The sequence below is a fragment of the Cannabis sativa genome, chromosome 1, assembly GCF_029168945.1.
Source record: "Cannabis sativa cultivar Pink pepper isolate KNU-18-1 chromosome 1, ASM2916894v1, whole genome shotgun sequence".
NCBI classification, from domain to species: domain Eukaryota; kingdom Viridiplantae; phylum Streptophyta; class Magnoliopsida; order Rosales; family Cannabaceae; genus Cannabis; species Cannabis sativa.
Genome location: NC_083601.1, coordinates 1475212 through 1488707, shown reverse-complemented (window position 1 = coordinate 1488707; position 13496 = coordinate 1475212). Strand labels below are relative to the sequence as shown.

The 13496-nt window shown below is 34.0% G+C and overlaps 1 protein-coding gene across 5 annotated transcripts; it reads left to right on the top strand.

The window, feature by feature from the left end:
• The first annotated feature begins 430 nt into the window (after positions 1-430).
• On the top strand, positions 431-9426 carry LOC115706647 (ATP-dependent DNA helicase SRS2-like protein At4g25120). 5 transcript variants are annotated; one of them, XM_061102257.1, is made up of 30 exons: positions 432-627; positions 740-1409; positions 1490-1531; positions 1688-1851; positions 2156-2354; positions 2468-2524; positions 2624-2729; positions 2808-2941; positions 3070-3144; positions 3308-3433; positions 3543-3674; positions 3783-3866; positions 3996-4109; positions 4202-4302; positions 4510-4576; positions 4659-4709; positions 4844-4921; positions 5040-5246; positions 5379-5417; positions 5489-5560; positions 5653-5739; positions 5821-5877; positions 5985-6187; positions 6290-6383; positions 6651-6701; positions 7168-7230; positions 7428-7487; positions 7878-7940; positions 8060-8194; positions 8971-9426. In XM_061102257.1, exons 1-29 carry the CDS (start codon positions 479-481, stop codon positions 8147-8149), a joined length of 3435 nt encoding a protein of 1144 aa, XP_060958240.1. In that variant the 5' UTR covers positions 432-478; the 3' UTR covers positions 8150-8194; positions 8971-9426. The 5 variants fall into 5 exon arrangements, 4 of the variants coding, with proteins under 4 accessions (XP_060958240.1, XP_060958237.1, XP_060958242.1 ...); XM_061102254.1 differs by lacking the exon at positions 8971-9426 and having other exon boundaries at positions 8060-8365; XM_061102259.1 differs by lacking the exons at positions 432-627; positions 8971-9426 and having other exon boundaries at positions 1312-1409; positions 1731-1851; positions 8060-8365.
• Positions 9427-13496: the final 4070 nt, after the last annotated feature.

Below are 13496 nucleotides of genomic sequence, written 5' to 3'. Positions count from 1 at the left end.
TTTGAAAAATTCAGAATAATTTACAATATAGAAAACAATGTTCAAACAATCTATTTTACACGCGTATAAAATAAAATAGTCACGCGTGCAACACACTATTTGAACATAGTTTTCGCTATGTTAAACTTTTTTTAAATTTCTTAAAATTTTGCAAGATGTCTTAAATAACTATAACGTACATGACCATAAGAAAAAATTTAACTAAAAAATTATTTCGGATGCTAAAACAGATATGAGTGCATGAATATATCCATTTTAAGGGGGTGCATTGTAGAATTTTCCTATAAAATATATCAAAAGATAAATATATAATTATAAAAATATTTAAAATTCTATACAATTTATTTTTTGTAATTTGTGTGTATTTGTGAAATAATGTCATTATTAAAAAAGAAATTGGGCTGAAGGAAGAAGCCCAATATTTGAATGAAAGCAGAAGAGAGTTGAGTTGGGAGGGAAAAGAGGTTGGAATGTGGAGATGTGGAGCGGCGGTGGATCATCATCATCATCATCGACCATTACGCCGGAGCAAAGAGCCAGAATTACCCGCAATTTCAGAGCCGCCAAAGCTCTCCTTTCTCGTAAACGCCCTCGAAACGACGCCACTTTATCCCCTCTTTGCAAAAAGTAACTAACTTTCTCTTACTCAAAATCTTAGAACACAACTCTTTCTTGAACTGTTCTTTATTTATTTATTTAATGGTTCTTTTTGTCAATAAAAATGATTTTATGTTTGTAGAGTCTGGGATGAAAACGAAGGCATGGAGACCCCAATTAGGGGTTTCAGCACTATCAATAGAGTTCCTCTTGCCGACATTCCGGTGAATACGCCGCCCCGTTTTGCTGGTCACACCTCTTCGTTTATTGGCCATGAAAAACATATAAGTGTTAGTCGGAGTAAAGATGTTTCTTTAGGAAATGTGTGTGAAGTGAATTCGTTTACAACCCCTTTGAAACAATCGGCATGTCCGAAGTCATCTACGGATTCTTTTTCTGTTACTAGTTTTATAAGTGGAGTTGATGACGATGATGATGATTTTGATGAGTCCATTTTGGAAGAAATTGATGCCTTGTGTGAGCAGAAATCCATGGAAAGAACTGGAAGGTCAGACCCAAGTTCCAATTCTATTGTCACTAGTGAGCATAGTGATGGTAAGGGTGATGGTGTTGGTGATCCTAATGCCAGCTCTGTGGAGTTGGAAAATATGGGTATTTTTGGATTTGGAAATGATGGGATTGGGGAATGCAAAGAAGAAAACGGGTTGTCTAATACACAGAGCATAAAAATTGGAAGCATGCCAAGTGAGTTTTCGAAATATATGTTGTCTTTAAATGACAGGCAACGTGAAGCTGCTTGCTGTGAAATTTCTAAGCCTTTAATGATTGCTGCTGGCCCCGGAAGTGGAAAGGTATATAAATCTTTCGTTCTATGTCTATGAAGATAAATATTCTTTAGTTTTTGACTTGAAATTTTCTTTGACAATGTCAGACTTCAACGATGGTTGGGAGAGTTCTTATGCTGCTTCACGAGGTATTGCCACTTAATTACCATTTTTTCCTCTTGTTATAAGACCTTTGCTCTGTTATTTTTTCTTGTTGTTTAGGAATTTTTTCTATGGTTATCTTTGGGGTTTGTTTTTTATGCTTACTCCTACTTTTATCCTCATTTTTCTTTGATACATATCAGAGAATTAGTCCATCAAATATTTTGGCAATGACTTTTACTACAGCAGCAGCTTCTGAGATGAGAGAACGTATTGGAAAAGTGGCCGGGAAAGCAGTAGCTAAAGAACTTACAATCAGCACATTCCATTCTTTTTCCTTGCAGCTTTGTCGATCATATGCAGAAAAGTATGAAACTTTATAATTTGCGTTATAGTACTATTAGTACTAATAGTATTTACCAATCATATAGAACATCTGACCTTTTTCGCATTTAAATTTCTCTTTTTCAATACTACTAAAAACCTGTAAACATTTATGACCCCTTTCAACGGTATGTTGGTATTATCAACTGCTAAGCTAATTGTAATATGAAACATTCCTAACATCTTCCATTCAGTGTATATTACTTTAGTTTTTCTTTTCTTGTCTCTGTCAAAATATTTATATTGGAACCTTGAACTATGCTGACTAAGTAGATTTTATATTCCAGGATTGAGCGCACATCAGATTTCTTAATATATGGGCATGCACAACAAAGAAGAGCCGTTATAGAAGCTGTGCGGATATTCGAAAATGGAAAGAGTAACAAAAAGATTGACTCTCGGATATTAGGTGAAGAGGCTAATGGTATAACCTCTCCACAGTATTTTAAAGATATGTCAAAGAGATGGCAGAAGTTTGTGACTCAGGTATAGCATGCACAATATTAGTTATTGGACCCACATCAAAAAGAACACCCCTAGTCCCTAGAAAAGTCTTTTGGCTTATTTGTGAAACTTCATATAAATTTTTAATATTTCAGGCTAAAGCTTCTGGAAAGACTACTGCAGAGTGCTTCAAAATGGGTGATGAAATGGGGGTTAGTTGATATCGACATGTTTCAGATGTATTTTATTCTGGAACGTCCACTTTGATTCTTAAGATTGTTGTTGATGATGCTTGTGAATTGTGATAACAGGCCACGATTCTTGGGAACTACAATGATATATTAAAGTCTTGTAATGCTTTAGACTACCACGACTTAATTAGCTGTTCTGTGAAGCTGCTTACTGATTATCCTGAAGGTTTGTATCATTTGAGTATCATTTAACTGGCCATGTCTTAGTTATGTTTTGATGTTGTGCTGCTCTTTCATTAATAAGTATTCAGGGAGTGTCAGGAGTCCTGGAAAGCCATAGTAATTGATGAGTTTCAAGATACAAGTGCTATGCAATACAGTCTTCTTAAAATGCTTTCATCTCACAATCACATAACTATTGTTGGTGATGACGACCAGGTATGTTAAACCTGCACATCAATAGCTTCTCAGTGAATTACCTTTACTTTTTTGTGTTATAGTCATCGTTATTGTATCTTAAGTTTGCTTTCTGTTTTTTAAATTAAACTGTATTTGTGTTTCTGCAGTCTATTTTCAGTTTCAATGGAGCTGATAATTCTGGATTTGATTCATTTCGTAAAGATTTTCCAAATTACAAGGAGGTTTGCCTGCTCTTAGCTTCTTATTGTCACATGTGCTTATGCTTACACAAAGTTTCCTAAATCACATATTTAATGGAATGATGAATTTCAGAATGTTTACCATTCACAAGTGATTTAGTATTATTCTTTATGGATTAAATTTTGATATGCCTTTATGATACAGGTTAGACTGAATAAGAACTATAGGTCCACTCGTTATATTGTTGAGGCCGCATCCTTTGTTATACAAAATAATATTAAGCGATGCCGATTAAAGAATGTTGACACCGACAATTCATGTGGATCAAAGGTTTCTTGCTTGTCTTCTTTTTCTCACCAATAACCAGAGTACAATTCGACGTGATTTTCTGTACATTGGTGCTAGTAATTAATGCCCAAGTTTTTCTTACTAAACATAGGTAATCATCAAAGAATGTCACAGTGAGGATGCGCAATGCTCTTTCATCATTGACAAGATTTTTGAATCTGCAACTATTGATTCAACTGCTAAGTGCTCCTATGGAAATATTGCAATTCTTTACCGGAGGCAGGTTGATCTTGCTTACTGCTTAATTTACAGGACATCACTGGGTGTTTTTCTTGGATACATGAATTGTAAGATATGTACTTTGAATTTCATACTCTGTTTATGATGATAGGTTTCGGGGAAAGTCTTCCAAACAGCCTTTCGAGAACGAAAAATACCATTTAACGTTCATGGTGTGGCCTTTTATAGGAAAAAGGTTCTAGTAAACTTTTAATTGTCAGTTCCTTTTTTCTTATATATTCTCCAGCTTGCAGAAATGTTAATTTTTTGTTCTTTTTGCAGAACTAAGATACTTATTTCTGATGTATTTCTTCTCTTCTGATAGGTAGTCCGGGCAATTATTGCTATGCTTAGAACTACATTGCCAGGTTGTGATGACGGATCGTATCGTCGAGTCTTCAAGGCCTTACTTCCTTCTGAAAAAGAGGAAAAAAAGAGGGTACTTGTTCAGCTCTGGTTATTTTAATTCTTGTTATAGTTTTTGAGGTTACATGGACATTACATTCTCTTATCTTTGAATCTGTCTTTCAGGTAATTGAACATATTGACAAAATCTCAACTGTTAGAAAATGCAGCTTTATTTCAGCCGCTTGTGATATCTTTAGTGCAAAAGTTTCCGGAACCTTTAAAAGGTTTAGTAGAATAAAATATTGGCATAAGTTGGTAGATAGATGCCTCAGTTTCATCATTTACTATGCAGAATTTAACATGTCGTAATGGTTATTATTATTGGCATAAGTTGTTATTTCATTCTTTTTCCCTTTGAATATCAATGGTTAAAAATATTTCAATGAATGTTCAGTTGTGCATTGATAAGTGATCCTTGTAATTGATTATAGAAGTCAGCTCACACAAGGGCGGAAGGTGTTGATAACGCTGGAGATGATTTCAAAGCTAGTTAACAGGGTAAACTTTTTGAGTCAAGTGCTTCCTAATATATGCATGATTCTGTACCATATATGGCAATCTTATCTGTCAATGTTTACAGGAACAATCAATTTCAGCTGTCATTACCTCAGTGGCAAACATGGTACCTCAGGTTTGTCTTTCTTCCAAAGTTAGACATTTATAAGAACGAAAATGTTTGGTATGAGTATTGTATTGTTTTAATACTGACTGATGGCCTATTACTTTTTCCTTCTTTTTTCCTACTGACAATTTTCTTTTTCTCAGAAATACCTTCTTGAGCAGCGGGCAGTTGTTGATGTAGATGCAGGAAAATATCTCAATGAAGATAATGATATCAGATCTGTAAGTGTGGAATTTCATAAATTTACATTTTTGTGCCAATTACCATGTCAATTGATTCCATTGAAATACTTAGTTCTGTGTTTATATACTGTTGTAATGAGATTTCTTTTCAGTACAGGTTCTTCAGTTCCTCTTGGATGATGTATCTGAATTCTTATCTACTAGATGTGTACCACCAGAAAGGGAGAAGGATCTAGCAGAAGAGAAAGGCTGTCATAGTGCACTTAAGGCTTTTGTAGATCTTATAACCGAGAGGGAGACAGAAAATTTTCGTTCTCGTAGAGAGGATAACAAAAATTCTGTCACCTTAACTACCATCCATCAGGTTGTTTTTTACTTTAGACACTGTCTATTAATTTTAGGGTCTTAAAATTTTATAGCAATCCAGTGTAATAAATAACTATTCATTAGTTGAACCCTTTCTAAAGCTTTCTTCTAAATTTTTTCCTTTATACAGTCGAAAGGGTTGGAATGGGACACTGTTTTCATAGTTAAGGTACGCCTTTAACATTTTAGACATTGATTTGACTTTTCATGCCTATTATTTATACTTTGTCAGTGGCTCAGGCAAATGAATCTGAGATTCCATTACTCCATGAATTCAATGGTGCAGCAAAGGAAAATGGGACCTCAGTTGAGGTTCGTTTTCTTAAAGATTTCTTGTACAATTCTCTACATGTATGTATTATTAAATCAAGTACTTAATATATTTCCTTGTTCAAATATAATAGGAGGAACGTCGTTTGTTTTATGTTGCGATGACACGTGCCCGAAAGAAATTGTTTGTTCTGTATGTTTCAATGGATTCCAGTTTCCAGGTTTGTATCTTTATATAATTTTATTTCATATTATTAATACATGTTTCTGTTTTCTGACTGACCTAAAGCTGTCTCTCTTAGATACTCCGACCTTCGCGATTTCTCAACGAAATTCCAGAACATCTTCGAGAGGTCCAGGTGTGCTTTTTTATTGTTTCTTTTAATCCTTGTATTGCAAGTGCCAAAAATAGGCTATAATTTAGGTTCCTTTCTTATACGGAAAATGCTTAAACTGGTTTTCATAGGGTGAACTAAGTGTACAACTACAAAATAAGCACCGTGACTGCTCGAAAAGTACCGACCAAGTCATGGTTGGTCCACATAGCAAATTGGAATCAATTGAAACAGATACAAATCCAGATGACTTGGTCCAAATCAAAGTGAAAGATGATCAAGTTGAGTTTGTAGAATCCATGGAGGCAGGCAATGGAAATATTTTCTTGAAAAGGTTCTCCACTTAAATGTGATGGAATGACGAATGTTGCATTTATATTGGTTTTTTTTTCTTCCGTAAATTAATTTTGAGCTGACTTTGCGTGTTTTATCACAGATTTGATATGGAAGAGAGATCAATTGTATCTCATGTATTTCATCAGTGGGCTAAGAAGAAAGCATTTCAAGATCCTAAGAGGTTGCTTGATAAGGTGACATTTTTGCCTAGTGGATGGTGTTTTAAGTTTCAATTATATGGATATAGAATATAGTATTAGTGAATCATTAGCACTTGCTCTCGGAGAAACTCGTATAAAATGAATAAATATCAATTTGCTTTTAACATACTTATGTAAACTCCTATTCAGGATGGGTCTTCTTGAAATGCAGAAATCCATTTATAACCCAACTTGCATATTTGGTGCTTAATTCTCTTGACCACTTTTCATATGTATAATTTATTTTCCTGTAAATTACAGGTTGGCTTTGTAATCGATGAGCGCCTACGAGTAAAGAACAACAAGCACAAGGTAGTATATAAATCCTAGGGTCAAGTGTGTTTGAGTTGCCATATGGATTATGCCTGGGGATGCTTGCTTATATTGCCATTATTCATACCCAAGAGGGGTAGCTCAAATGGTGTAGTTTGCTCCCACAGGTCTGAGGTTCGAGTCCCTCTTGGGTACCTACATAGCAATTACTATAGTATAATTATATATATATTGCCATTATGCATTAATCAATAATCATGATATATGTGATCTGTTGAAGTTATATGCTGAATGATCTTCCCTTCTTTTGGTTGTTTGCTTTATTTGAAATAAACTTTTATTTGGTTTTACTGGGATTTTGGTCCCAAATTTCTATATTAATTGTGTTATTAAAGAGAGAAACAGTTTATGGTACACATGTGAAAATAAGATCTGAAGTTCATATGTTATCTTGTACATATACTGCTATGATTAATTTTAATTTATGACTTTTTAAATCGCTCAGGACGTCTTGCGCTTGCTAAAGTCATTCTTGAAATGTGATGAAGCATTTCAATTTGCTGAGTATGTAAGTAATTATTTAGCTGTTTCAAGATTTTGACATTTGGTAGGATTCGACATTAAGATGTTCTAGTAAATAATTATTTGTCAAATTGTAAGTAAAGATTATTAGAATGAACTTCGATGTGTGCTAACTTTATGTTTTAATCTCCCTCTCCCTCGCCCTCTCCCTCTCTATGTGATGGGTCTTTGGTCTTTCAATAGGTTTTAAGATGGGAACAAATCCCTGCTGAAAGGCGTGCTCATTTGATGCGGGAAAAACAGGTTGGTTGTCATATTTTGGCTTATATCTGCAATTATATTGATCTGCTTTGTTTGTTCCCAATGCAAAGTTCAATATCCCTTTTTGAGTTTCAAGTAATATGTCTGAGTTCACCTAATATTGGGTTAGCTTTTCAAAGTTCAAATTCCTCATAGTTTAGAACATTGTTTGTTTTGTTTTGTTAGTTTGGCGAGAATTCTTATTTACTTTTATTCTTCATAACAAGTTAGTGGTGTAAAAGATTCATAAGTTACGTGTTTGAATTATAAGGGTATGAAAGGATAAATGGTCCACATCTTGGTCTAAGCGATTTCGCTGCATCAATGCTTGTGCAAATGTGAATTTGCTTGTTTAATTTACTTCTAAAATTACTGCACTTTTTCTTCTTGCAGGAGCATTTCCTGAAATTAAAGATTGAGAACTCAATGGGTTCATCAGCTCCAACAGCCAAACAGGTAGCTAGGCTACTCAAGTACCTCATAACCAATATTTTCTATTGCTTATGCATGTCATTTAGTTTCAGAATGAATTATAAAGAAACTCTTTAACAATAATTTACTGCGTTGATTATCAGATTTCTTATCTGCAAAGTTTAGGCTGCACTGTGGCCCCTACATCACGTCTCCATGCTTCTCATCTGATTGAGCAATACAAATCATTGTGATTGGAGTTTGTTCATTAATAGTTTTCTCATGTCCAGAATCTATTGGTAAATTTTGATCTGTTTATTAATATATCTTCTGTTGTGAAAGTATCAGTTACTGTTCTAAATGACCATGTATTTTTTTTTGGGTAGCCATTATTGGATCCCTTGCTTAAATTTATGTAAAATTATAATTTCAAAACAATCTTCAAATTATGGGAATATATTTATTTGGTACCTTTTATTTTATTAAAATAAAGTTTTGATACCTTCTAATATCTAAAATGCTTATTGGGTACCCTCTATTTGTAAAAATAGTAAAAAAATACTTTGCATATAATTTTGGTCAATATTTTTTTATCATACCAAAACTACTCTTCATTTTAACTAATTAATTATTTTTTTATATATTATTCATATTTTAAAAGAAATCATATATAAATATATTTATATATATATATTATTTTGTATTAAATAAATAAGATAAATATAACATTTATCATTTCTTTATAGTTTAGTTCTCCTCTATTTAAAAAAAGTTGAAGTTATAATATAGAAATTCAAATATTTTGTGGAGAAAATCTAAACGCATTTTTTTTTTGATGAATCAGGAAAATTGTATTAGCACACAAAACTTTTACAACCTAAAAGCACCTGAATTTTCAAGCCTTTGATACGTTTCTATACATTTTGTATATACATCCAATAATCAAGAATATAATCTGCAATTACAATGTTGAATATCATGCACAATTTTCTCAAGAAACTTTTTTTTGGCCAAAATAAGTTTATCCTTTGCTTCACTCCAGCCTTCAATTCTCTACAATTTTTTTTGCTGTCAGGTGCCTTTTCCTCCCAATAGCAAGTGTTTCTCGACTTCCATATATGGTACACGAGACTGGAAATTGTAGCAGCATGAACCAGCTTACGAAACTTGCTGGTTTTTGCCTTTTCTAGCCAACGAATTAACACAGTAAGGGTCTTTCCTTGAGTTCTCCATTGCAGCCAGCTTTTAATGTTTTGTAGCCAAAGATGAGTGGTTGGACACTCAAAGAAAAGATGAGAATGTGTTTTAGGTAGTGAATTACAAAGCATACATACCTGATATGTAGTAATCCCCATTTTAGCCAATCGGTCTCTTGTCTTTAGCCTTTGTTGGATGGCTAGCCAGCTCACAAAACTGTGTTTTGGGGTATTGAGTCTCCCCCAAATTTGGTTACTCCAATGTACTTGGTTCTTGACAGAACAGTTTGTACCCTTGTGCAATTGTGTATTTACCATCTCATTTTGTCATTTTCCATCTCATTTTCTCAAAAACGCCAATTTTCCAATTTAACCATTTATATGCCAATTTCAATTATTTAATAACTAAAAATTAATTATTAAATAATATTGTCATTTAATATATATATTAATTAGACTAATAAAAGTCTCTTAATTAACAAATAAGCCCTAGAAACTCTTTCTTCACAATTAAGCCCTTGCTTAGTGAAAAATTCATAAACTAGACATAGTCTAATTTTAGAATTATAATTGATTAATCAAAATCAATTAACTGAGTCTTACAAGTAGTATTGTCTCAACTAGTATGGAGACCATGGGCCTATATATATGAGCTTCCAATAAGCAGACCCAGAATTTACCAAGTAAATTCACTGGTACCCCTTTATGAAATGTGGCCCGGACCAATCTCGAAATTTTTTTCGCCACCAGTCACAACGAATTTGTAATACTAAGACATGAATATGAAGATTGGTTTTGGGTTAAAATTTGTTGAAATGGCCCCCTATTTGAAAATGTTCTTCTTTTAAGGGGAAATTTTAACAAGTTTTTTCCTTACTCTTACACTCGTTAGTCATCTGTTAAAATCTCATCCTAAACATCTCCAAAAATCATGAAATTTCACGGGGGCCAAGCCAAGACCGTTGTGCATCACTTTTCTCTTGGACACGTTGAGAGAAAAATTAGTTTTCTTCCACTAACGATCATTTCAATCGAAATAGTAAAAATCTCACATTTTTGATAGTGGTACCCCTTTTTGAAATGTGCTCCGGACCAATCTCGAAATTTATTTCGCCACTAGTCACAACGAATTTGTAATACTAAGACATGAATATGAAGATTGGTTTTGGCTTAAAATTTCTTGAAATGGCCCCCTAATTGAAAATATTCTTCTTTTCAGGGGTAATTTTAACAAGTTTTTTCCTTACTCTTACACTCGTTAGTTATCTGTTAAAATCTCAACCTAGCATCTCCAAAAATCATGAAATTTCACGAGGGCCAAGCCAAGACCGTTGTGCATCACTTTTCTCTTGGACACGTTGAGAGAAAAATTAGTTTTCTTGCACTAACGATCATTTTAATCGAAATAGTGAAAATCTCACGTTTCTGATAGTGGTACCCCTTTGTGAAATGTGGCCCGGACCAATCTCGAAATTTTTTTCGCCACTAATCACAACGAATTTGTAATACTAAGACATGAATATGAAGATTGGTTTTGGGTTAAAATTTGTTGAAATGGCCCCCTATTTGAAAATGTTCTTCTTTTAAGGGGAAATTTTAACAAGTTTTTTCCTTACTCTTACACTCGTTAGTCATCTGTTAAAATCTCATCCTAAACATCTCCAAAAATCATGAAATTTCACGGGGGCCAAGCCAAGACCGTTGTGCATCACTTTTCTCTTGGACACGTTGAGAGAAAAATTAGTTTTCTTGCACTAACAATCATTTTAATCGAAATAGTGAAAATCTCACATTTCTGATAGTGGTACCCCTTTGTGAAATGTGGCCCGGACCAATCTCGGAATTTTTTTCGCCACTAGTCACAACGAATTTGTAATACTAAGACATGAATATGAAGATTGGTTTTGGCTTAAAATTTCTTGAAATGGCCCCCTAATTGAAAATATTCTTCTTTTCAGGGGTAATTTTAACAAGTTTTTTCCTTACTCTTACACTCGTTAGTTATCTGTTAAAATCTCAACCTAGCATCTCCAAAAATCATGAAATTTCACGAGGGCCAAGCCAAGACCGTTGTGCATCACTTTTCTCTTGGACACGTTGAGAGAAAAATTAGTTTTCTTGCACTAACGATCATTTTAATCGAAATAGTGAAAATCTCACGTTTCTGATAGTGGTACCCCTTTGTGAAATGTGGCCCGGACCAATCTCGAAATTTTTTTCGCCACTAGTCACAACGAATTTGTAATACTAAGACATGAATATGAAGATTGGTTTTGGGTTAAAATTTGTTGAAATGGCCCCCTATTTGAAAATGTTCTTCTTTTAAGGGGAAATTTTAACAAGTTTTTTCCTTACTCTTACACTCGTTAGTCATCTGTTAAAATCTCATCCTAAACATCTCCAAAAATCATGAAATTTCACGGGGGCCAAGCCAAGACCGTTGTGCATCACTTTTCTCTTGGACACGTTGAGAGAAAAATTAGTTTTCTTCCACTAACGATCATTTCAATCGAAATAGTAAAAATCTCACATTTTTGATAGTGGTACCCCTTTTTGAAATGTGGTCCGGACCAATCTCGAAATTTATTTCGCCACTAGTCACAACGAATTTGTAATACTAAGACATGAATATGAAGATTGGTTTTGGCTTAAAATTTCTTGAAATGGCCCCCTAATTGAAAATATTCTTCTTTTCAGGGGTAATTTTAACAAGTTTTTTCCTTACTCTTACACTCGTTAGTTATCTGTTAAAATCTCAACCTAGCATCTCCAAAAATCATGAAATTTCACGAGGGCCAAGCCAAGACCGTTGTGCATCACTTTTCTCTTGGACACGTTGAGAGAAAAATTAGTTTTCTTGCACTAACGATCATTTTAATCGAAATAGTGAAAATCTCACGTTTCTGATAGTGGTACCCCTTTGTGAAATGTGGCCCGGACCAATCTCGAAATTTTTTTCGCCACTAGTCACAACGAATTTGTAATACTAAGACATGAATATGAAGATTGGTTTTGGGTTAAAATTTGTTGAAATGGCCCCCTATTTGAAAATGTTCTTCTTTTAAGGGGAAATTTTAACAAGTTTTTTCCTTACTCTTACACTCGTTAGTCATCTGTTAAAATCTCATCCTAAACATCTCCAAAAATCATGAAATTTCACGGGGGCCAAGCCAAGACCGTTGTGCATCACTTTTCTCTTGGACACGTTGAGAGCAAAATTAGTTTTCTTGCACTAACGATCGTTTTAATCGAAATAGTGAAAATCTCACATTTCTGATAGTGGTACCCCTTTGTGAAATGTGGCCCGGACCAATCTCAGAATTTTTTTCGCCACTAGTCACAACGAATTTGTACTACTAAGACATGAATATGAAGATTGGTTTTGGGCTAAAATTTTTTAAAATGGCCCTCTAATTGAAAATATTCTTCTTTTCAGGGGAAATTTTAACAAGTTTTTTCCTTACTCTTACACTCGTTAGTTATCTGTTAAAATCTGAACCAACACATCTACAAAAATCATGAAATTTCACGAGGGCCAAGCCAAGACCATTGTGCATCACTTTTCTCTTGGACACGTTGAGAGAAAAATTAGTTTTCTTGCACTAACGATAATTTTAATCGAAATAGTGAAAATCTCACATTTCTGATAGTGGTACCCCTTTGTGAAATGTGGCCCGGACCAATCTCGGAATTTTTTTCGCCACTTGTCACAACGAATTTGTACTACTAAGACATGAATATGAAGATTAGTTTTGGCTTAAAATTTCTTGAAATGGACCCCTAATTGAAAATATTCTTCTTTTCAGGGGAAATTTTAAGAAGTTTTTTCATTACTCTTACACTCGTTAGTTATCTGTTAAAATCTCAACCTAGCATCTCCAAAAATCATGAAATTTCACTAGGGCCAAGCCAAGACCGTTGTGCATCACTTTTCTCTTGGACACGTTGAGAGAAAAATTAGTTTTCTTGCACTAACGATCATTTTAATCGAAATAGTGAAAATCTCACGTTTCTGATAGTGGTACCCCTTTGTGAAATGTGGCCCGGACCAATCTCGAAATTTTTTTCGCCACTAGTCACAACGAATTTGTAATACTAAGACATGAATATGAAGATTGGTTTTGGGTTAAAATTTGTTGAAATGGCCCCCTATTTGAAAATGTTCTTCTTTTAAGGGGAAATTTTAACAAGTTTTTTCCTTACTCTTACACTCGTTAGTCATCTGTTAAAATCTCATCCTAAACATCTCCAAAAATCATGAAATTTCACGGGGGCCAAGCCAAGACCGTTGTGCATCACTTTTCTCTTGGACACGTTGAGAGAAAAATTAGTTTTCTTCCACTAACGATCATTTCAATCGAAATAGTAAAAATCTCACATTTTTGATAGTGGTACCCCTTTTTGA